A 24,097-nucleotide genomic window follows, 5' to 3' on the forward strand; every position below is an offset into this window, starting at 1 on the left:
TAAGCTGTCGCATATTATCTGATGCGGATAGCTGCTCCCAAGACATTCCGAGATGATAGTCTGCAGAACCGATTGCAGGAGTTCTTGCATTCCAAGTAGATGATAGTCAGTGACTGTAGAATTAATCAATTAAGAGGCAGGGAATGAAGTTTTTTTTGCTAAAAACTAGAAAGACTGTAGACAGATAATTGCATTAAATCCAGTCAAATTTTTAAGCTCGATACACAAAGGAAAAGATAAGATATTTTGAAAACAAGCAACTAATTTTTGTAAAGGAGGTTATAAGATCGATTTCAATTCAAAATAATTATTGTAGAGAAAATTATTTAGTTACTAAATTCAAATGATAGTTTAACGGTGCGATTATCTCGAAAGAATATTTTAACGATGTTACAACTTATAGTAAGTTTTAACAATATTTAGTTTATAATTATAGTTCAGTAACGTACGTAATTTGAAGTCTAAATTAGATAGAGTGAAACCTAAGTGCCTCTACATCTAAATTTTTTTTAACCATTTGTTTAACTTACATCTAGCTTTTAGGCTCTAGAATGATAAATAAATAAATAACTATATTTTGAAGATCCCTTCTACCAACACTATAAGAAAAACAAATATAAATTCTCAAGATAAACATATTATAATAATAAACACTGAAAATATCTAAAATTTAGGGGCTAACATTAGCGAAGCTAAGGTGAGAAAACAATTAGGGCGACTCTGTGGTAGAGAATGAAGAAGGGGATTGCAGGCGATCTTGCTAGAGCCTTTTCTACTATTCCTTCGGGTCCAATTGAAGATGCATCCGTTTTTTTAGGAGCAGTGGGACATCAGAAAGGATTCTTTGCATGTAATTGTCGAATTTGGCCATCTAATTTTTGGCTTATAAGACGATGCCTTCTCCCATTCCATTTGGTCAACACTCACATTCAACGGTGAAATGGTAAGGCATGTCATCCACTCATTCATCACAATCCAGATAAGATAAAACAGTGAAACATCGTATCTTATTTGATGGATGATACAAAAAAGGCATCACATCTTACTGTGCGTAGTTTAATGAGTAGAAAAGACAACATAACACGTATATATATACTAAACACAACAAGTGAGATATGACCAATATTTGGTAGAAGATATCATCACTCTGTGAGTATATGGCTCCCGTTATTCTTGCTTTTATTAGTTTTCTTGTCCACCGATCTAAATTTGTTTAGGAATCAACGTAGACACTATCTCATTCTTTTCCACTCGTATTAAGAAAAATGAAATAATTCTTTTGTAAATTAAACTCGTCGACCCTGAACACTCCGAATGGCTTCTGCTCTCCGCCCTACTCCCGTCACCCGCCCTGGATACGGCCGCAGGATCGATACCACGTGGCATCGGCAGCTTTGTTATTCCCGCGATTTCCGACGGCACGGGAAGAAGCCCGGCTCGACGGAAGGCATCGAAGGCTCGCAATCGGAGAACGCGGTGCTGAGGCTGGCGTGGTATGGCTCGGAGCTCCTCGGCGTCGCCGCCTCCTTGTTCCGGCCTCCTCAGCCGGCGGAGGTGCTTGTCGGAGATGGCGACGGGTTGGGGGAAATGGGGCGCGCCATGGTGGCGGAAGCCATCAAGGAGGATTTCCAGCGGTCTTACTTCGTTACAGGTTCGAGATTTACTCCAATTACTTTACCCGACTGAAAATTAAGTCCTAATTTGACTATCGAATTTGGCTTTAGTTAGTTTGTTACTATTAATTTTCAAGAGTAGTTCTTTGGTTAAATTGATCGCAGTTGTTTATCTTGAATCTAAAGGGAAAATAAGGAAACTGATGTTTTATGTACTGTTAGTTGATTAAAGTGTGAGTAGAAGAGGCGTGAAATGCAAGAATCGACTTGCAACATACTAATTACTTGAGGAAACTTTGAGTAAGTTATTCGGTTGATAAATTAACCGATGGTACACCTCCATGAGACTTCGTTATTGTACTATCTTGGAGAGAAACTTGGAAATTATGAAGCTGGTTAAGCAGCATTATAGAAGGTTCTCCGTTCTTGCTATCATTGTTTTGTATAATGCAAATTGTGATTGATATAGTTTTCCAGTTGGATAAAAAAGTTGATTCTCTCATCACTTCCTGTTAGGTATTCACTTTCTATGCGGATACAAGTTGCAGGCGTTAATAGGATTCAGACTCCATTTAGATAAGTTCTTCAATTTCCAATCAAATTATCTGTGGGCATTGGATTCACAAGATTTTGCTCTTTTTCGTGGGGGTTACTTCAGTATCACGTAAAAATTCCCTTCCATGGGCACTGTTATTGCCATAACTAGAGAAGGGATTGTGATTTGGAGTTCTTTCACCATCCACTGCTAGTTGTAAGATATAGCGGGATGGGGGTGGCAGGTCAATATTTGTTTCTTATAAGTCAGCAAGCTATTCAACGTTGTTCAACAGGCTAGTTTGAAATCCATATCTTTTCTAGTCCTTTTTTGGGAGTGCAATTTTCGTTGATGTATAAGCTACATGGCTCCTAGTCTATTTTTCTTTGCTGAAGAAAAAGGATACATACTATGTTCCTGAAAACAACTGATGTCCGTATTCTTTATTTACTTAACGAACGCCAGACAGTGGTGGTGACTTACGCACAATCTGAGATACTGAATGTAATGCATTCATGTTATTTACTAAGTGGATTTTCAATCTTCTAGGTTTATAAAGATATTATTTTTCAGGAAATTTGACTATCAAGGCATACGAAGATGACTGCGAATTTGCTGACCCAGCAGGTTCATTCAGAGGTCTTCGACGTTTCAAAAGAAATTGCACAAATTTTGGGTCTCTCCTAGAAAAATCTAATATGAAACTCACAAAGTGGGAGGACTTTGAGGTGAAACCCTATCTTCATTTGCTCATTGACTTTTTGGAATACAAATCTTAGTCGAAATTTTGTACTGTTATCTTATGTGAACCAACATGATTTTATTACTCTAGTCTCATCACTGTCCTGGACTTCATTTCGTATCATTGCTCTTAACTTATTAAGATTTCAGGTGGTAAAATTAATTCTAAGTAATAATTATCAGTAAAACTTCTTGCAGGATAGGTCAATTGGACATTGGCGTTTTAGTTGTATCATGTCATTCCCCTGGCGGCCTATTCTTTCTGGTATATTTCGACACACTTACAGTAAAAACTGGTTTTAGCTGTTGCCATTGACGGATCTTATTTTAATCAACTGTCTATTATGCTGTTGTTTCATTCAAGGGGCATTTCAATTTCTTCAACTGCACCAGACAATTGTTAAAGCTAGTTTTCTAGAGCTTTTTCTTAGGGGGTTTCCTTGAAGGGTTTATAATGTTCTCTTTTTGTTTTTTCTCCCCTTTCAGCCACTGGGTACACTGAGTACTACTTTGATGCTCAGTCAGGGAGAGTGTGCAAGTAATGAGATTCTTTTACTCTTGCTAATTATTTAGCTTGAATTATGTATATATTCATAGAGTGATGCCCACATAGATAATCTTACCGTTCCCTTTGCATTTAGGCATGTAGAACATTGGAATGTTCCCAAGATGGCACTTCTCAAGCAAATATTCAGGCCAAGCCGTTGGGTATGGGAAAAGCGCTGAAAGCTTTCAATTACCAGGTGCATGTTGCAGTAATTTAAGAGATCAAACTGTAAACCTACTGCCAGTGATCATTTACTTACCCTTCCTTTATACTTCATGTATATATCTGTTGGTTAAGAATGATGCAGAAGTAGTAGATAGATATTTGGTCTTTTGATGAAATTTGCATGCTTCTAATGTACTCGGTTAGATCACTTTTATGTCCATATTGGTACATATTCCACAGATAACTAGATTGAAAGAAGCATATAATGTGAGTGTGAAGGATTTATTTTTTCTTTTTTTTTTTTGAGAAAAGGTGAAGGATTTCTTTGTCCACATTGACATCACAGCTTTATTCTATTAAGATAAGATCCTTTGCAGCAGAAAAGTATGGAAGTGAGAAATCTCATTTTATCATTTTATACTGTGTTTGGATGGAGAGAAGAGAATTTAGTTTTTTCTTTCTTTCTTTCTTTTTCTCTTCCTTTCTCTCCAAGTCGTTTTTTTTTCTTCTCTCGCTTTCCCTCTCATTCTCTTCTAAAATATCTATTCAAATGGGAGAAAATATTTCTTTTTATTTTTTTCTTCTTTTTCTCTTCTGTACTCTTCGTCTAAAATTGAAAATAAGAGTAACATTTGAATTGAATTAAAGCGAATCGACTAATTATCAAGCAAACACGAAGCCAGATTGATGAAATTTAGCCCTAGAATATACTATAAGCTAGCTGTTATCAAACCAAAACTGATCCGAGTATGAACGGCTACGATCATTGAAGCCTACGATCACCACCGTCCGCTTGTTCTTTCCCGTTTATGCCCTAACTCTTCGTGCGCCTTTTCTCGCTTCGGGGGATTTTTTAGGGTTTCTTCGGAGTCTATAAAAGAGGGCACAAGAGCGACTTCTCGGCACCACAGCCGTCTTCTCCGAGCTACCATCTTCTCGACTTTCAAACTTTCAGATCATCTGAACGCTATTCTTTGGTGTCGATTTTTAAGTTTCTTATCTTCTTATCTTCTTATGTTCCGGGATCAAGTGATGAGGAAAAACTGCAACAATATGACGGAATAATCCATTCTGTGATTCCTAGTATTTAAGTCTCTGATGATCCTTTTTCTTTAATTTTTTTCTCTCTTTTTCGTTTGACTAGCTACTATTTATTTTTTTATCTCTAATTGCAAACTGTATCATGAGCGGGAGATGATGAAGAAATTTGGTCCGTGTTTCTGATTGATCAGTGACGATTACCTTGTTTCATCTCTGATCCCACTACGAGTCTCACATTGATGTGCTAGTATTCTGTTTATTTTGAAAGGAAAAAGTAGACTTTTTTTTATTCTTTTGTTCTATTTTTTTATTGTAGTCGCTATGATGATTTGTGTGTAATCTTCGCATGTCAGACTTCAGAGATGCTACGGCGTCAATGAGAAGACAACCACGATTCTGAGCAACGATTTTCTCTTCTTGTCTTTTAACTTTGAATTATTAAATGTTGTTTGCTTATGAAACTGAGTAGCTTATGGTATAATAAGGAGCATCTTGTTCGGCATAATACTTCGTATTTTGTTGGATTTTGAAGGTGGCTGGCTGTTGCGGTTCCTGTGGAGATCTTTGTTTAGCCGTGATGGATCGCCACGGATGAGCGCTTTGCGGGAGAAATCAAATGGCGATCTTTTTGTATTTATTTGTTGTTATCGGATAAATTGAAGTATGTTATGTGATTTGGAATTTCAAGTTAGATGGAGATAAAGGCCATTATTGAAGTAAAAAACTTTTGCCGTTACGTACTAAGTATACATCGATGCACTAATATAAAGTAATTCTAACTAGATTCTTTCGACTAAATTGTTTACTTATCTGCAATTCGTTTCAGAATTGATTTACGTTATACGATAATCTACACAACTACTGCTCTTTTATTTCAGTGTTAGCCCTCTTATAATAGCAGGTAAATTACTATTTATTTAATATTAGTGTATTACTATTTCCTTTTCTTTTCTTTTCTTATCATGCAGTAATTCTATATTTATTTTAAAAAATAATATTATTTTAGTTATTCTCTATTTTTCCCTTCAATCCTCATCCGTCAATTTATCTCCTCAGTAATCATGAAGGGTAATACTTTCTCTCTTCATATATCATAAAGGGTATTATTCGTTTTGCCAAACTATTATTTTAATTTTGTATCACATTAAATATAAATATTATAAACTCTACTAGTTTAGAAAGAAAGGTGAAAATAATTAGACTAGAATAAACTCTCTAATACTAACATTAAAAATTATTAAAACTTTTTCTACAAGCGAAAGAAGTTAGAGTAATAAAAATCTATTTTATTAATTTAAAATGCTCTCATCAAATAATCACTACATAATCAAAAAGTGATATATTTACAGCAATTTACCTCGGTTTATCTTTATCTATTCTAGTTAAAATTTCAAATGAAGAGCAATGCAGGATCTATAGCAGACTTTCTGGTCCAAACAATCCATAGTTCTCTTTTTGCTACCAGTAATAGACCTATCCTTACACGATACAAAGAACTGAGGAACTACTCCTGAACATCTCCAGAAACATGGTTATCTGGATTCTGCTGCCGCAATAATATACACAAACCTCACAACTCAACCCTCAGAATGGAGGTGTTACAAACCTGTACAAGGATGTGATTCTAGTTATTCACGAAGATTACAATGACATATTACAGCAGTCAAGGCTTCTGCTGTTAAGTTACACTAAAAGGCTGAAATGGTGATGAGACTCTCCATTTCACAAAGATCAGAATTAACATCGCTGCCTCGAGGAGGTATAATACAACAGTTCGAGTCTTCTGCATGATATAAAATATTATTTTGATGCCTTCACTCCCCTTTCACCCTGTATTAGTACCTTCCATGTTCAGTGGATTATGTAGGAATGTGCATATTTACAGGTATAATGATGCAAGTAAATATAGTTTTAGTTTGAGCTTACATGAAAGGAGCACTCATGGACCTATCTGCCAGAAATGTTCTGTTAGCACTTTCTACTTTATAGTCGTCTGTAACCACTTCATATGACGAAAGCAATTGTCTCTGCATTATTAGGACACAGGTTATGTGCTGATCCTGCTATACACTAGCAAAAAGTTGAAAAGAATTGAAATTCCTTGAATTGTGGAGAAAAATTTCTAAATAACACAACTATGCAAACAAATTAATGGCTAATGCTTGCCAATTATAATGCCGCTTGGTTTAAATACAAACTGTCTTTATAGTGTTGAGTAGAATATCAAAATCAAACTGCTACTAAACTATAAAGAGGTACTCAAATTCAAAATGACTGCCCAGCCACTTTAACTTATTACTGGAATTCTGTTAGGCATGATCGTTATTGAGGCAGGAAGTAGGATGTAAGCAAAATCTTTTGAGATGCATAACTATTTGAGCAAATGCATGGACAGGCATACAACATGCACCACACCCATAAAACATATGTGAGATTAACATAGAAGGGCTAAAAAGGCAAAAATTTAGTATCTATGCAATACAAAAAGAGGAACTTTAAGGTGTTGTTTGATTCTGAGTCCAAGGATTTTTTTCTTAACTTAGTTAGGGACCACTAATCATGTTTAGTAACTAAAATGGTAGTTTATTTATAATCAAGTTCAAAAAGTTGAGAGACGGGATAGAAAAATAAAATAGGTCTAAGTTTAAACTATTCTCAAATTACAAAATTATCTTCAAAATGACTTGCACTTATCTTTTCTAATAATATTTTGTACTACATTCTTAATTTCTCTCTAAAGCTAATGTTTTTCACTTTTATATGTCACATAAAATTTATTAATAAAGACACCTCTATTTTAAATTTCTTGCATATTATCAATTTTCCTCTAAAATATATATTTTTTTTCTTTTTATATCACATCAAAGATGAGTCGAACTTACAAGCCTACAAGCATGTAGGAATTCTTTCAACAAAAAGAATATAATCTTACACTTTTACGTGAGGGTTTGCAAACCCATGACCATGAGGACTTAATAAGCCCGCATCAAAAATAAAATTTTAATAATAATATTTTGGTATTAACATATTTCAAAGTCAATGGGCATTTTAGCCTATTCATATGATATGTCATTAATTTTCCTTCAGATTCAATATGTTTTTTACCTTTTTATATCATATCAAAGATAATAATAGCACTCGTCTAGATCACAACTAAAGACCTAATTTTCATAGACTAATTTAAGCCACCTAAGATGAGGCTAAGAAATAAATCCAATTTCTGCGTTTAAATGTTACACTCATTCCAAACAGAGGCTAAAAAAACCACCAGCATGGTGACCAAATTATGTAAAAGTAGCTTTTCTAAACTTTTTAACTCCTGGCCTTCAGAAGAACTGAAGAGATGTAGAACAGAAAAGTTGAGCTCTAAGTCTTAATAAAATATTGTTCAATTACCACATGTAGCTTCTATTTAATATATTCTTAACATTCTTCAATTTTCAGAACTTTCAGTACTTAGTAGTTAGTACATGGTACTTTCAGAATATTTCAAGTACAGAACTGAAGATGGTCCAGTCATAACTAAAAAGAAATTAAGTTCCTAAACTGCAAATTTTGATGGTGGATATTTGTTAATACACCAACCCAGAAGAGAACAAAATCATAGAGGCATAGTGCGTCTCAAAAATTAAACTAAAGAAGGGAGATTAATCCAGAGGTAAATGCTTTAAATGTAATCTACTATTTGAGTAAGCAGGAATCAAAAGGCAAGCATACTGTTTGTTTATGCAGTCCAGTGCTATTGAAAGATGACCGTCTAAAGTAACATTATAATCCTAATTAAGCATGTAACAAGAAACATACCAATTACAATTCATCTGAAGCAAAGAGAAAAAGAAAACGATATCTAGATCCAAAATATGAAAGAATATACAATAACATTCTCAAGGAGGGGATCAAGAGAAGGCACTTACATGATCCTCAAAATCAGGGCTAGTCAAATTAATCGAGAGATTTCTCATCAACAATAAAACCTAGAAAAATAATCAACAGAGGTGTCAAATTTTATTTGAGAAAAATTCATGGAATATGAAATCCTCAGATTGAAATAATCTAGTACATGGAGTAGTGAATATTAAAAAAACTAAAGAATAAATCGAAATTTACTTTGGTAAAAGTTTTATATGCAATAAGGAATATATAATAGGTTAAATTGTCATTAGAGAGATAAATACTAAATCGAAATCTATTTTAGTAAAAGTTTCTAGCTGGTAAATATTCTCCATCAAAGTATATTATTTCATGGAGTGGGCAGGTAAATTAAGATAAAGACATTAAGTAAGTTTGAGGATGGATTAGAAGTTGACTTGATGCTTCCTTTATTTAAGCTAGTCAAATTTGTTGAAATTTCTGACATCTAAAGTGGAGCATCTAAATGATGGTCATTTTATTTAGTCTTTTCCCTCCACATGGCTTTTCCATCATATGTATGTTCACAGAAAACCAATAGTATTATCAGAAAAGAATGAAAAATTGTTATCTTGGACGCTAAATATGTTCTTCTCTAACCAAGGATCAATGTTTTGTGTATTCTGCTTGTGTAGCAATTAAGGAAATGAAGGCTGATATATTAAGCATGAAAACAAGTCTGATATTTTCTATCAATATCCAATTCCCTATTGAGCTTGACCAAATACAGTTATGGATCGGTAAAACAACTACTCAATGGAAGAATGTTATACTGCAACCTAAATGATAGTCTACTTGGTGAATGAGGACATACTCTATGGATATTGTCCTACTAAATTATAATAAATATAAGCAGTTAGATGGCATGCTAACCTAGGATAAGAGAGCAATCTACTCAAAATTGTGATGATCAAGAAAAGAGAAACTTTAAATTGACATTTATTATGATAAACTTGTCTTATGTAAATGATATACCGTTTCAACATCAATAGGATCCATCTCCTTCAGTTTCTGCAAATGACCACTCGTACTTGGATCAAAAACACTGCCTAAAAAGCTGTATACTTGTGCAAAATCTGGCATAACTTCATGAAACAAAACAAAAAAGTGAGGCCAATGATATCTTTTTCAGGATGTGTACAAATACACAGCATGAGCAAATTGACAACTAGCATGCCATATATCAAACTATCAAGACTACCTTTTGATATAAAAATGAAAAAAGAAGAAAATATAGCAAGCCATAGGGAAATCACTTTATACAGGTCCTTAGTCTTCATAAAATGGAGCAGAAGTTGTGATAACTATGGAATCTAGTTTCTTGTCTTCAACATAAGCTTTCACAAGCTTAGTTCAACAAATTAGTGTCTTGAATCCTATATGGTGTAGATGTTATAAAACATTTGTTTATTTCTTTAAGCAGCATGAGGATAAATCTTTTAAGATATCTCTCTCTTGGCAAGCCTGTTATATATACTTTGTATTTGATGCCTACTATAAAGAAGAGCAATTTCAAGTGCTTTCAAGGTTCCAAGCTATTGGAGAGGAGAAAAGATACTAGAAATGAGCAATGGAGTCTAGACTACAGGTAAAACCTATATTAAGTACTAGCAGTCTTCATATCAAATTTCATACATGGAGATCTGGGGTATTAATAAATAAAGTGCAAAGAGGCACTGACCACGGAGCGATGGGACTTGATTTACTTGATCAGTGGTTTCACAAGGTGGCCGTGCCCTAGTAGGGCCCTCAGTGCCACTGCAACTGCAATTGTTAGCCTCTCTAGCTCCAGCATCTATACCTTCTGTAAGAGAAGAAGTTAAGCTTTGAATGTTCTGTTGAGAAGAGAGTTCTTAAGATGAGGGCAAGAAAAGGAGATCAAGAGAAAAGGAAAAAATAATTAAACCTTTCATCATAGATGAGGCACCAACAGGCTGAACAGAATTATAAGCCCAGGAAGAGACAGTGGGATTGGTAGTAGAGTTTCTAAGCATGGAAGATGAATCTGTCCTAAGTGCATAGCCTGGTTCGACCACACAGGAGGAAGCTTGGTATACTGTTTGTGGTTGACCCAACAAGGGAGCTGCCAAGTTCCAATATACCTCCAGTTAGCTCCGATACACAAAGAAAGATAATAAGTTTAAAGAGTCGAACCATTTTTAGGAGCTTTTTGGGGATATGGATGAGCTGCTTTACGCTTGGGCCTAGGAGGTGGAACATGTTCAGGGGTCCCACTTTTCTGAACCTTCAAAAAGTATTTCTGTGCATGGCTCCTTATCTGCGCATGGAAGTCTTCAGAATCATGACCTTTAGTCAAAAGCTCTAAGCATGTATCACTTCAAAGTGTGCCCAGATAAAATAGTAGCATCTTAAGCATAGTGCAATTCCATCAGTGCCCAAACTAAATTAAAAATAATATAACATTTAGCATACCGAAAGGGATCATCAAATGATTCTATTGAAAGAATGAAAAAGAAAGCATAAATGGATAATATTTCATCAATCCTAGAGTTTGCATCTCACCAAAACTCGTATTTGATTGATGGATAGTGTCTCCTCAATCCAAGAGTTCGGCATCTCATAAAAACTCACACCTAAATCACTCTAAGCCAAGATGTCTCATCTCAAATCTCTCTCAATATATGAAAAAAGGGAACTTTACTGATTATATGCCTAACAAAAGAATCTAGTATATATTTATAGTTTCTCTCCACAAGTAATCAATCTTCAGCAAGCTCTGATAAAAAAACTCTTAACCTAAATTAACTCTAAAACATAAGGCATCGTTTGTTTTGAGTTTAGGGACCCTCCCTGAATTAGTTCAGGGACCTTTTGATATCTAATCAAATTTACTTTTTAAAAAATCAAGGTTAAAAAATGAGACTAACTAATCGAGTTTGGGACTGTCTCAAACTAAACAAGGCCTAAAGAAACTCATATTCTAAGACAACTCTAAACATAATTTCAATTAGGACTCTCTAAAATAAACTTATCGTGGATTCTAAAATATAAATTCAAACTCAATTTGGAATTTTTAACATAATCTACGACAGATGTTTGAATGGAAGTTGCAAATTTCCTGCGCCAAATTTTCCTCCTGTCCAACCAGAATTAAACTCCGACAAATTTGCTGCAACATACTCAAAAAGATCTAGAATGAAATGTTGTAGTTCTTTAACTTTGATTCAAGAACAATCAAAATTGCTCAATCAGGCTCTGTACCAAATTGGCATAGTTGATAAGGAGAATCATCGAATGATTCTCTTCAAGGGCGAGATATAAGATAAGATAAACTGATGACATCTCACTAATCTAAGAGTTTGGAGTCTCACCAAAATTCACACTTAAAATTACACTAAGCTAAGGCATTCCACCTCAAATCTCTCATAATATACGAAAAAAAGAACTTTATTAAATAAGAATAACATTATATGCCTACCACAAGGATCTAGTACATTTTTATAGTTTCTCTCCACGTGTTAGCAATCTTGAACAAGCACTAAAAAATAAACTCATAATCTAAAACAACTTTAAAAGATAAAACTCTTATTCTAAGTTAATTTGAAACATAATTTCAACTAGACTCTGAAAAAATAAACTTGATAGGATTCTAAAAGATAAATCTAAACCTAATTTGGACATAATCTACAATGGATATTTGAATGACGGAATCGGCAATTTCCTACGTCACAAAATCGGCAACTGGATCTTCTCATGCTATGTCAAACAACAAACCTAGCTAACAATTGAAAATACTTAAAGAGTTCAGTACTTCTTTTTAACCGGCCAAAAGAACAAGAAAAAGCATCTCTCTTTAATACATAAGAGTATGTTGACAAAATAATCTGTCTTCTTTTCTGTTAGATTTAGAGTGCAATATGATGTGCAAACCTTTTACTTGACTGGGCCGAGAAAACTGACATTAGTCATATGACTGAATGTAACAATACAATTAAGTTTTCAGGAGTCCCAACTAGCATAGAGAAAAAATGGTTACCCAATTGCATCCATCAAAGATCCTTCTATAGGGGAATGATGTTTCAGTTTCATCTCTTGATGTATAGTGAAGGTCATGTAGCTGTAAGGTTTTTGGACAATTTAAACTGTCCATGATGGGCAGATGATGCTGTAATTAAATTATTTTTTCATAATGAATCAGAACATGTGGGCTTTCCTTTTGAGAAAATTATAAGATTCTCTCTAGAATTAAGTAAATAGATATTAGTCTTAAATATCACATGGAGATATTTCCGGACAAAATATTTATCATCAATAAGCTTAATTGGATATGGTGCTAGGATAAAAAGATAGACATGATACTTAATTTATAAGCCAGATCTCTTGACAACAAGGACAAGCTCTTAGCTCATGAAATAATACCTGGATTACTGTCTTTGAACCAATAAATGCTTCTATCTTTTTCCAGTCACGGTCAAAACTGCAACAAAGTGATTAGATTAATCATCTTAGGTATGTTCCTTAAATATGATTGAACTGCAGTATAAGATGGCATGGCTCCCATGCCAGTATTAGATTATATAAAATTATAAATGAATCTTTTGGTCTAGAAATACAGTGAAACAGCAAAGACAGATATTGCATATTACTGAATGCCTCAGGGTTGCTGGAGGTCAAGACAATAATGACAAGAAGTAACCCTTAAGTAAAAGAGAGATGCACTGTATGCATACATTCAGACACACACACACAAGCCCCACAACCTAATCATTAAATAATGAAAGATAACCACATGCTAGCATGTGTATATAAAGCATTAGATAAAAAAGACATTATCTATGGTTCATCTATAACAAATATCATGGTACTCTCAATTCTTTTACTTCTTAATCAAGGATGGCCCTGCTAGTTGGAACTATCCCACTCATATCATATTGAAGAAGTTGTGCTTACTATCACTACACGGGTCGAACTAAATTGTTGTAAGTTTAGACAATCTACCATTTTACTGAAAGAAATAAGTAAAAATACTAGAAAGCCGACTTTGCATTCATGTATTTAATTTAATTAGAAAGAGTACAACAGATTCGGTTAGAGAATACAATACAAGGGTTTCCTTTTCCCACCAAATAGAAGCAATCATGGATCCTCAATTATAACCTCCATACTACTGGTTCATACACTGTATTGAAATTAGGTCCACAAGTCTTCGCACGAGACTGGGGAAATGAAATTACGAATCCACAGCTTGCCTTCGAACTAAACCTACCACAAGTTTATTAGAGTTCTGACAGTCTCAATCAAGTCCACTTTCATCTGGAGAAAGCTATAAGACCATTGATTCAGGGTAGTGGAAAAGGAAAAACTGAAAAAGTGCTTCTATCGGTTCCAACAGCAAACAGAAACTCTTGTTTAGATCAAGAAATGCAACTCAGAACTCCTTCTCCAAATTAAAACGAAACAGGCTAGCACTCAACAGTCAAATCATTTGATATATAGGGAAGGCCACCAAATTGAATACATGTGGTCCACTAGAAGCCTCTCCACTAAGAAGCACGACAGACATCCTTTCTAGGCCTAATTAAACTCTTCCTCTAAACTGGAAACCCGAGATTTTTGAGTCTCAAGAGTTAATTGAAAGCCAAAAGAAGAAAACAAGTTGAAGTATGCTATTAGAAAAGTATATAGAACTTATACTATTTCAGAAACCTATAATTACAGCACCAAAAGACTATAATTGAGAACTTTAAACCTCATATGGAGATAATAACAGAAAGCAAGGAAATCCAAATCTCAGGTATTCATGACGGGAAGACAATAGTAGCTCTAGCAAAATGCACAAAACGCGTGACTAATGTATTCTGCCGCAACAATTGAATCTTCCAACCTCATAAGCTAATAAGAGGGGAAACACATGAGACCTAATTGTCTTGCGTCTACGATGGCAAGGATTAAAGGAGTATCCAGTAAAACCCATTATCCCAATCCAAAACAAAAAAATCATCATGAATTAGTAACCTTCTTGCAAAACCCAAAATGCTAATTCGCAGCACGATACATCTTCTCGACTGCGGAATGAAAACTTTACTTCATCGCACCAATAAAGCCACAAAAGCAATGAAACCAACTCCAAATGCTCTTGCTGACACCTCAAAATAAAATTTCTATCCCCTGTGCACGACCAAAAGCGAAATATCTCTAAAATCCGACTACTATCGGTTCCAAAATGCCCAATTCCCATCACACACACACACACATACAGAGAGAGAGAGAGAGAGAGAGAGAGAGAGAGAGAGAGAGAGAGGATTACAGGTGAAGAGCCTCGAGGAACTTGTCGTGCTCCTGCTCGGTCCAGCTCTCCCTCGATTTGGTGATGGTGTACGGCTTCCGGACTTTCTTACTCGGGTCCTCGCCGGACGACACCGTGGCGGTGGCGGCGGCGGTCACGTGACCCGGAAGGGCCATACCCAAATGACTACTACTGCTCTGCTGCTGCTGCTGAGAAGTAGAATAAAAGCCTCCACCTTCGCTTCCGCTTCCGCTTCCGCCTGCGCATTCGATTGCCGGATTAACGCAGACCATGGAGACTTCGATGCTGCGGATAAAGCAGGGAGGAGGTTGGGTGTGTGGCGTGGACTCGCTCTCGTTATTTTGCTTGCTTTCTTGTGCGATACTAAAACGGGGGCGGAGTGGGTCGCTGATTTGTGTGGCAATGCGAGGCCAACAAACCTTCCCCCACTTGTGCTACCTGTTGGCCTCACATTGGATTGAATACCACTCCATCCTTGGGTTTACGAGGGATTTCGAATCCACAGTTGTGATTGGGTGGCTGTGATATTTCAACTAATAGGACAAAGGGTTTGATTTGTACCTTTAGATGGTAGAGTTATTCCTCTACTTGGTACGGTGAAACATTAGGCACTCATGTGAGATTGTGGTTGGAAAAGGACTGGGACGAATTCGGTGAGCTTAGGCTGGAAATACCTTTTTGGTTTTGACGAGCAACTTGACTGCGGACTGTTCCATCTTATCCTTTTGGCGTGTTCTTTTATTTTTTATTTATTTATTTTTCCCTATAATTTTAGTGAATGATAATAATAACTACATACAAAGCTCATGGGCCGACCGCCGTCCAGCCAAAGCCTGACCCAAATAGGCTTCAGCTTGGTTGTCCATAACTAGAGCACAAAGGTAGCATACGCTCTTAAGCTGGATTTACTCCAAACTAATGTTTACTTTAAGATTTTCATGAATATATTACACCATAGGTAATTCAAGCTGAACCTAGTAGAGATCAGCTCCAACACTTAGACCAATAGGATGTCATCTCAACCAGACATGGAATATGTGGTGGTGCTCTCCTACAGATGACAATTAAGGTTGATGTGTTGGGTTTAGTAGCTAGGACTCATCGACAACCGTTCAGCCAAATTTCGTCTCCAACTTACACAAAGACTGAAGACCTCTTCGGTACGTGGGACCATCCAACATGTGCTGCTGTTCTAAACAGCTACCACATGTCTTGTATATTCTCCATTCGTTAACGCTGTCCTCTTAATAGAACCTTGTACTTACCAAATCGATGTAATAGTAGTGGTCAGAGTTGAACTATTAATTTCCACCTAGCTAACAACACGTCATGCCAAATTAGCCACGACGCTGCCCATGACTGTGAACACCAAGCATGTAGATGTACGCATCGTTTCTTCACTTTGTTATGTGAAACAGGTGGCAGAGGCATGTTCGGGTGACTAGCTAGTGGTTTCACACTAACCCAACATGGCCGCGTGGATAGCAAATGGGCGGGAGAAGGTCGATAGGCGAAAAGGCAATGGCGAAGCGTCAACGCGTGTCATTCCCCGATTAAACTGCGTAACACGAAAGTGCGTACCGAAGGAAATGATTTAAGTATCACAAGAAAAGTATTTAAAGGAAGAAGTTAAACTTTTTATTATTAAAAATAAAACAAGATGTTTTGGAGGAGTTGGATGTGAGTTAACTCCTCTGTATGGATTAGATTGAGTGCTATACATATTAATCTATCGATTGTATATATTTAAAGACGGTTTAAATTCTCCATTCACCTGGATTATACTTTCAACCGTGATTAGAGCTCACACAAGGCCATGCGGAAATGCAAGCAAGTTGATTAATATGCAAAGTGCCACGTCATCCTTGGTCAGTCAGAGGCAACAAATTAGATGCACTGGACAGTGGTACTTCTGTGAAATTAAACTGAAGGGAGTCATTTTATGTAGAGCGTATCCTTTTAAACCATCCTCTCGCCCTCCCGTGGCCATTCATTCCCACTTCTTTTAACGAGGTTCAAGTCTCTCTACCCCCCACCCAACCCGCCCCCCCAAACTCACACTTCGAATCTCTCTCTCTCTCTCTCTCTCTCCGTCCTTTTGTTAATTTAAAGCTCTAATCCAAGGAAAGGAAAGGGATAGGGGAGTCGAAACTCACCTCCAAAAGCGGAAAGAAGAACCATGGCGGCCGGAATGACATCAGCCTGTACGAGCCTCGGCGGTAATCTCTTCGTGAACGCCGCGTCGCGCCGCTTCTTTTCGGCCAGAAGCGGCAGCTACCGAATGCTGCTCCTCTCGCCTTTCTCCACCGCAGCGCCACCGCTGCGGCGGCGCCGGCGGCGGGGCACGGCGGTGTATTTCCTCTTGCAGAAGGAGAAGACGGCCGCAGAGCCAGCCGACGGGCTCCTCGAGGAAGGAGGGGAATCCACCGATGTGGTGAGATTTAGGGAAGCAGAGGAGGCGGAGCGGCGGATCTCGGAGAGGATGGCGAGGAAGCAATCGGAGCGGCGGACTTACCTCGTCGCGGCGGTGATGTCGAGCTTGGGAATTACTTCCATGGCCGTTGCCGCCGTATACTACCGCTTCGCCTGGCAAATGGAGGTCCGTCGTCCTTAAGTTACTAAAAATTGTAAAGATGCGCCTCCTGACATGTAAGTAAAATTACTAACTAATTCGGATTTTGGGGGAGCAGGGGGGAGAGGTGCCGATGACCGAAATGTTCGGAACCTTCGCCCTTTCTGTGGGCGCAGCTGTAAGTTTTCTCTCTACTCTGCCAAATTAATTTACAAATCAAGAGGGCCTTAATTGAATAATTTATCGGAAGCGGCGGCTAAATATTTATGGCGGCGGTGGAGCAGGTGGGGATGGAGTTTTGGGCGCGTTGGGCGCACAAGGCGCTGTGGCATGCATCACTCTGGCACATGCACGAGTCGCACCACCGCCCACGCGACGGCCCCTTCGAGCTCAACGACGTCTTCGCCGTCGTCAACGCCGTCCCAGCCATCTCTCTCCTAGCCTACGGCTTCTTCAACCGGGGCCTCGTCCCCGGCCTCTGCTTCGGCGCCGTAAGTTAGAATATTCACTCCAGTAAAACTCCCAAATAGTTCCCTTTCGTTTTTTAGCTTGTTAACATTTTGATTCAAAATTATCAATTTGGTAAATAACGTGTAATTATTTGGCAAGATATTCGCTTTCTCCTCCTATCTCTTCACCAGTCTCTCTCTCTCTTCCTCGGGATTCTGTGTGGGTGATCTCACTTCCACGTGTCGATTTCTCACAGGGCCTGGGGATTACGATATTCGGGATGGCCTACATGTTCGTCCACGATGGACTCGTCCACCGACGATTCCCCGTGGGCCCCATCGCCGACGTGCCCTACTTCCGAAAAGTCGCGGCCGCACATCAGGTGTGCAGAGTGCAGTCACCTCGCAAATCTCATTCTACACATTTCTTTTTCTCTAGAATTAAATAATGTGCCGTATATGTTTGATAAAATGGCAGATCCACCACATGGACAAGTTCGAAGGGGTGCCGTACGGTCTGTTCTTGGGACCAAAGGTGAGCAGTGTGGTTCATGTTTCTTTGTCTTTTCTCGATCGGCAAATAGACATTACATGGCAAGTTTCCAGATACGTCGCTCTGTCAGTGGGATCTGGTTATAATTTGTGTCTCTGTGCGGTTGCTTGCAGGAGCTGGAAGAGGTGGGCGGCATGGAGGAGTTGGAGAAGGAGATTAGCAGAAGGATCAAGCGGAACGCAAGCTTGGATTGATTTATTTTATAGGTGGAGTAAAACAAGAGCATTCTTTTGACTAGTCTCGATTTGACGAGTCGGTTCAGTTTTAGCTTATTTTAATGTTTAGAAACACGACAGTGTAGGCATAGTCTGGATAGTGGACGGGAAAAGGAGAAAATTGTTGCCTGATGCTGTGCAGGGTGTAATTGTGTCTGTGAACGAGAGTGTCAATAGGGAGGGGAAGCGTTAAAGGAAAATTAAGAAGAAAATGTAGTTTTGTCATTTGTGAACTAGTTTCTTTCACAGATAGAATTCGGTAGTACCTAATTAAATTCTGTCATCAATGTCATTAATTTGCGCCTTACGCGTTCTAACTGTATTCTGTGGACTGGGATTAGGATTTTAATGGTCATGCAATTTCATAGTCTTTATCCAATTTATCAATAGTCGATTACTTTGCACTGTCGCAATCGGATTCAAATAGACTAACAAACCTGAATTTAGATAAGTCTACCATTTGTTATATACTCCTATGCTCAATTATTCCATGAGTTTTTAAGTATTCCTAAATTAGTACCACGGTTTTCCAGAAGATTAACGGGCAACGGGGGGTGGGGGACATATTCTGCGGTACGCGATGAAGCCCGTACGTTTTTGAAATAAGAAAAAGGAAAAAATTTAACAATTTCATTCAAGTTGCATGGTCAACTGATTAAATTAGCTGGTTCACAATTTCATTCTCTATTAAAAAAAATAAATAAATTTGAAGAGCGTTTAAAAAGGTGGTTCACCCTCCACCGTTCAATTATTGTATCAACGGTCACTATCTTATCCTCACTCACATCTTAGTTCAAAGATTTTTTATACGGCCCAATGCAAAATGGGCTCAGTTATATTTTTCTATATTCCTTCTCTTAATCTAATAGAAAATACGAGGCCACGGCCTCTAACAACTCTAATGCATATAATTATATAAATCTTATACAGCATTGAGAGGAAAGGAAAGCGATAGATTTCCAAACCTCTCTTCCAACTCCTACCAATTTTTATTGAGAAGTCCAATATTTTTTTATTTATCGGGTCAATATGCTCTATCTAATCCTTCCTCGGTTTACTTTTCCATCTTCAGCGCGCACGGGCTCCCCGGTCAATTCTCTCTTCGCCCCTTTTTCCGAGTCAAGGCCAAGTCTACGCCGATGAAGCCGATGGAGAATAAGGTCTCACGAATCTTCAGAGCTCAAGCTCGCTCCTTATCCTATCTTCCTCATCCCCCCTCTTCTATCGGCTTCTCTCCTATTCCCGGATACCCAGATAAAGGAGATGGAATCCGAGTCTGCTTCCTGGGACAGCAATATAACAGGAGTGCTCACCAATTGCGGCCGTTACGTGACGTATGATATCTACGGATATCTTTTCGAGCTTCCAAAGAAGTACGTGCCTCCGATTCGGCCTATTGGAAAAGGGGCTTATGGCTTTGTTTGGTGAGCAATTTTGTATCGTAATCATAAGCATGATCCTTCTGAAAAAAAAAAGAAAAAAAGAAAAGAGTTTTTGTGGGACGGGATGGTTTAATACGTTTAGATCATAATTGGGTTTTCATTTGGCTTAAGTTTTGGTGGATGGTGCTCATTGATCATTTCTTTCTTAGATAAATAACAAAGAAAATGGAGGAAACAGAGAACCTTTTTATGGGGTAGAAATAAGACATGGGTCTATCTGTATAACACTTGGGAGCTTTCTGTGATGTTTTAGTTTTGATCCCTACATGCACTTGGGAGGGATGTCTTTATATGTCTTAACTTTTTCTTTGTAACATCTGCAAGCTAACCTGTATACATGAGAATCGGAAGATTAAATACAATAAGTTTCTTTTGCGTAGTGCGGCCGTGAACTCGCAAACAGGTGAAGAAGTGGCTATCAAGAAGATTGGTAATGCATTTGCCGACCGCGATGATGCTAAAAAAACTTTAAGAGAAATAAAGATTCTTCGTCAAATGGATCATCAAAATGTAAGATTTCTTTTGTTGTTGGCTTGCTGATTTACATATCTTTTGAGTTTTACGCATGATAAATCTGTTTTTAACTAGAGCAGTAAAGAAATTCGAAGTGGTTCTTAATCCTGAAAGTTTGAAACTGAAACTACTGCTATTACTACTAGAATACTAAGTTGATATCAAAAATACTTTACATTGTATCATCTGTAGATTTCTGATATTTCATCAGTTGTTGCTTTGCAAAGTATTATTTTATTAATTGCAAAGCCATTTAGATCTACAGGATATTAAAGGTGTTCTCTCAAGATATATTCTTATTGGACTTTTAATTGCTTGATGTGATACCTCCTTTTAAGAATATAGCTTATAATATGTAAGAAATTGGTACTAATTCATGATATCCACCTCTAAGGATGTATATTGAACCATTATGCGCCGACCTCTTGGGCTCATCCAATTATGAGTGTTTGTGGTTTAAGTAAGTGATACATGATATTACTCCAATACTTGCTTCTTAAAGTTGTCTGAATTTGTTGGTTGCTCCTAACTCCTAGGAGGCATGTAACATGTTGAACAGAAGAGATCCCCTGATTGCAGAAAACCAATAAAAGACTGGAATGAAAATTGTAAGATACTGTTTTAGAGAATCTGATAAACAACTCACTATTAACACAGTGCTTAACTCAGATACAGTTTGCCAGGATCGAATATGTTCATCTGTCCTGCTTCTTCTAAATCTGATTTGCTTGACAAGGTCTTTCTTTCTGAATCCTGCACAGATTATTTCCATCAAGGATCTTGTACGCTCTTCGCAGAGGGACAACTTTCATGATGTTTACATTGTAAGTGAACTAATGGATACTGATCTCCATCATATAATATGTTCTGATCAGCCATTGACCAATGACCATTGCAAGGTTTGGCCCCTTCAATATTCTGTAGAGCAATTTGTATTCTTTTGATGTATAATGAATAAATTGTACGTTATCTTTTGTTGTGTCTATAGCTTTCCCATTGCACAATTAGACTTAAAGAAGAAGAGTTTGCAATATGTTAAGGAACTATTTCTACTAGTCATGGAGATTAACATTTTTTTTTCTCTTTTTACTTCAAATGGTTATTCTGTTTGTCATATGCTGTACCATATTCTTATAGTGCAAAATAATTCTTTTCTTTTCTGATTCTAGCATAACATATTAAGCATCATCTATGCTTATCTATTCTTAGATTGAATTAATGAATTCCTCAATTACTATGGAAAACAACCTGATGTTTCAAGTTATATTATTATGCCTCCATTGATAAATTTCAAAATCATGTTTTACCTTTGGATTTTGTTTCTTAACAAATTGGTATGATAAGTTCTATTGGAACATATTTTCTGTTAATCTCAGAAATAAGGTCATGAACATGACTAATATGAAACATTTTGCACTTTCATTCAAATGAATGTTACCTTTTAGCTAGTGCCATAAATTCTTTTTTTTTTTTAAAAGTTTCTATTTTGCAGTTTTTCCTGTATCAGTTACTTCGAGGCTTGAAATATGTGCACTCAGCAAATGTCTTGCACCGTGATCTTAAACCCAGCAATCTGCTCTTAAATGCAAATTGTGACTTAAAGATAGGAGACTTTGGATTAGCCAGGACAACCTCTGAAACAGACCGAATGACGCTGTATGTTGTTACCCTTTGGTATCGGGCACCTGAGTTGCTTCTTAATTGTTCAGCATACACTGCTGCTATTGATGTTTGGTCTGTGGGATGCATACTTGGTGAAATTGTGACCCGTAAACCATTATTTCCAGGAAAAGACTATACCCAACAGCTAAAATTGATCACAGAGGTATGGCTCAGGATATTGTATCTTATAACTGAAAGTAGTCTTGGTTGTATTTGTAACAAGAATTATTCCATTGAAGGAGGAAAACTGTCGTTCTGTTATTTCGTTAATATCATTGCCAGTAAAATATTGTAATTTCAGAAATTGTGGTGTTCGACGAGATGGTCTCTGGGTTATCAATTATTCATGTTACTTTAATTCGGGTTTCTCTTGGAAGCAACCATAAAAAATTAAATGCTTGCTCTGTCAATCTATGAAATGAAATGCTAGAAAAGTTACTAATGTGCTTTTAAGTGGTCTTTAATGTTGTAGACTAGTAAGTAGTAACTATTCGTTTCTTGTTCAAATTTCCTAGTGCAATTTAACAAACTACATATGTTAGCTAGTTAATTGGAGGGGATATTTTCCATATGCATAACAGCCATAGTAATCTTGCTGATACTCTGGATGCTAAAAGTTATTTTCTGAAAGCTTGACATAAATTCTGACGAATGTCTTCCATTTTGCTAAAAAGCTAATAGGTTCACCAGATGATGCAAACCTATGGTTTGTAGAAAGGGATGATGCAAGACGACATGTGAAACAGCTCCCAAAATGTCCAAAGCAGAACTTTTCTGTTAGGTTCCCCACCATGCATCCTGAGGCCATTGATTTGTTAGAGAGAATGCTTGTGTTTGATCCAAGTGAAAGGATCACAGGTAGGATGAACTTTTGCTGATTCATTAGAACTTGGTTCTGAGTTCTCTCTTAATGCATATTCAATATTGTATTCTTTCCGCAGTCGATGAAGCTCTACGTCACCCATATCTGGCTTCTCTTCATGACGTAAATGATGAGCCTGTCTGCCAGGCACCTTTGAGTTTTGATTTCGAGCAGTCATCATTAACCGAAGAAGATATTAAGGAAGCCATCTGGAGAGAAACTCTAGACTTCTATCCAGATCCAAATTGAGGCGTGTACAATATGTAACTGATATACATTAAAGCCTGTCTTCAGAGCGATGCCATGACTATTGTGACCTTGGATACTGGAAGAAGAGTTTACTTGTGTAAATTTTTTCTTTTTATTAGAAATATTTATCTTGGATTATACTGGAAGAAAGGTGTTACTGGATTATTTGTACAGAGCTCCTTACCTGGAAGAGAGGTAACTTTGAACTCGATGCATTAAGTAAGTATATGAATTATTTCTTTACACCATACACCATCTTTTTTATATGGTTTGCCAAAACTAGTATTGGCTCTGTTTCGTCCGATACAGATAGTTTATCTAATCACAGCCAAATTTAAGGTGAATGGACTGCTAAGATAATCGATTATCTTTCAGGTTTTAAATCAACCCATGCTCTCGAATTCTCTGTGATGCCAGCATTGGTTGCTTAACTTTAATTTCTTTCCGTTTCTAGCCAATATTGATTCCTTCTGAGTCCTGATACATAAATGAGTTCTATTAGGTAATACCGAATCTAATTTTCTCAAGTCTGTGCAATAACCATGCATCAAATATGGAGAAGAATGGTGCAGGGAAGAGCTCTAGAATCTGTGAGGAAAGAGATACCCGAGCAATTCAAACAGAGCAAATATATTTATCTACACTTCACTAGTCCCAGTAAGAAAAAGTAACAGATAACGAGATTAAAATTTTCTCAACCATAAAGAGAAGAGAATAGATGCCAATGGATAATATGTAAATTTTATTCTCTTTGCAACAGA

General features: G+C 37.1%; 4 protein-coding genes and 2 non-coding genes across 11 annotated transcripts; 5 read left to right on the forward strand and 1 right to left on the reverse strand.

Annotated features, from left to right (window-relative positions):
- The first annotated feature begins 1,124 nt into the window (after window positions 1-1,124).
- Window positions 1,125-5,386, forward strand: LOC140762089 (uncharacterized). 3 transcript variants are annotated; one of them, XM_073099705.1, is made up of 6 exons: window positions 1,129-1,651; window positions 2,722-2,876; window positions 3,088-3,154; window positions 3,376-3,427; window positions 3,531-3,632; window positions 5,175-5,386. In XM_073099705.1, exons 1-5 carry the CDS (start codon window positions 1,315-1,317, stop codon window positions 3,613-3,615), a joined length of 696 nt encoding a protein of 231 aa, XP_072955806.1. In that variant the 5' UTR covers window positions 1,129-1,314; the 3' UTR covers window positions 3,616-3,632; window positions 5,175-5,386. The 3 variants fall into 3 exon arrangements, with proteins under 3 accessions (XP_072955808.1, XP_072955806.1, XP_072955805.1); XM_073099707.1 differs by having other exon boundaries at window positions 1,125-1,651; window positions 2,776-2,876; window positions 3,531-5,386; XM_073099704.1 differs by having other exon boundaries at window positions 3,531-5,386.
- LOC140764089 (small nucleolar RNA Z199) lies at window positions 4,624-4,705 on the forward strand. Its single transcript, XR_012104965.1, has one exon. It is a non-coding gene; the product is annotated as a small nucleolar RNA Z199 (small nucleolar RNA).
- LOC140764093 (small nucleolar RNA R64/Z200 family) lies at window positions 4,956-5,049 on the forward strand. The gene has a single exon (XR_012104969.1). It is a non-coding gene; the product is annotated as a small nucleolar RNA R64/Z200 family (small nucleolar RNA).
- Window positions 5,387-6,066: 680 nt separating the features above from the next.
- LOC140763738 (protein REVEILLE 5-like) lies at window positions 6,067-15,227 on the reverse strand. 2 transcript variants are annotated; one of them, XM_073102066.1, is made up of 9 exons: window positions 14,820-15,227; window positions 12,932-12,989; window positions 10,706-10,829; window positions 10,458-10,634; window positions 10,233-10,352; window positions 9,527-9,636; window positions 8,557-8,616; window positions 6,569-6,669; window positions 6,067-6,472 (listed from the first exon to the last, which is right to left on the reverse strand). In XM_073102066.1, exons 1-9 carry the CDS (start codon window positions 15,089-15,091, stop codon window positions 6,457-6,459), a joined length of 1,038 nt encoding a protein of 345 aa, XP_072958167.1. In that variant the 5' UTR covers window positions 15,092-15,227; the 3' UTR covers window positions 6,067-6,456. The 2 variants fall into 2 exon arrangements, with proteins under 2 accessions (XP_072958167.1, XP_072958166.1); XM_073102065.1 differs by having other exon boundaries at window positions 10,233-10,355; window positions 14,820-15,219.
- Window positions 15,228-16,843: 1,616 nt separating this feature from the next.
- On the forward strand, window positions 16,844-19,815 carry LOC140763739 (beta-carotene 3-hydroxylase 1, chloroplastic-like). Of its 2 annotated transcripts, XM_073102069.1 has the most exons (7): window positions 16,844-17,418; window positions 17,510-17,569; window positions 17,676-17,882; window positions 18,098-18,223; window positions 18,319-18,375; window positions 18,507-18,599; window positions 19,681-19,815. In XM_073102069.1, the coding sequence occupies exons 1-6, from the start codon at window positions 16,999-17,001 to the stop codon at window positions 18,585-18,587; spliced, it is 951 nt and encodes a 316-aa protein (XP_072958170.1). In that variant the 5' UTR covers window positions 16,844-16,998; the 3' UTR covers window positions 18,588-18,599; window positions 19,681-19,815. The 2 variants fall into 2 exon arrangements, with proteins under 2 accessions (XP_072958170.1, XP_072958168.1); XM_073102067.1 differs by lacking the exon at window positions 19,681-19,815 and having other exon boundaries at window positions 16,845-17,418; window positions 18,507-18,891.
- Window positions 19,816-19,871: 56 nt separating this feature from the next.
- LOC140763736 (mitogen-activated protein kinase homolog MMK2-like) lies at window positions 19,872-23,578 on the forward strand. 2 transcript variants are annotated; one of them, XM_073102063.1, is made up of 6 exons: window positions 19,872-20,032; window positions 20,431-20,560; window positions 21,325-21,462; window positions 22,056-22,388; window positions 22,900-23,083; window positions 23,167-23,578. In XM_073102063.1, exons 1-6 carry the CDS (start codon window positions 19,872-19,874, stop codon window positions 23,334-23,336), a joined length of 1,116 nt encoding a protein of 371 aa, XP_072958164.1. In that variant the 3' UTR covers window positions 23,337-23,578. The 2 variants fall into 2 exon arrangements, with proteins under 2 accessions (XP_072958164.1, XP_072958165.1); XM_073102064.1 differs by having other exon boundaries at window positions 21,325-21,387.
- The last annotated feature ends 519 nt before the right edge of the window (window positions 23,579-24,097 follow it).

This window comes from Typha angustifolia, chromosome 7 (assembly GCF_048772165.1).
Source record: "Typha angustifolia cultivar Huaian chromosome 7, ASM4877216v1, whole genome shotgun sequence".
NCBI classification, from domain to species: domain Eukaryota; kingdom Viridiplantae; phylum Streptophyta; class Magnoliopsida; order Poales; family Typhaceae; genus Typha; species Typha angustifolia.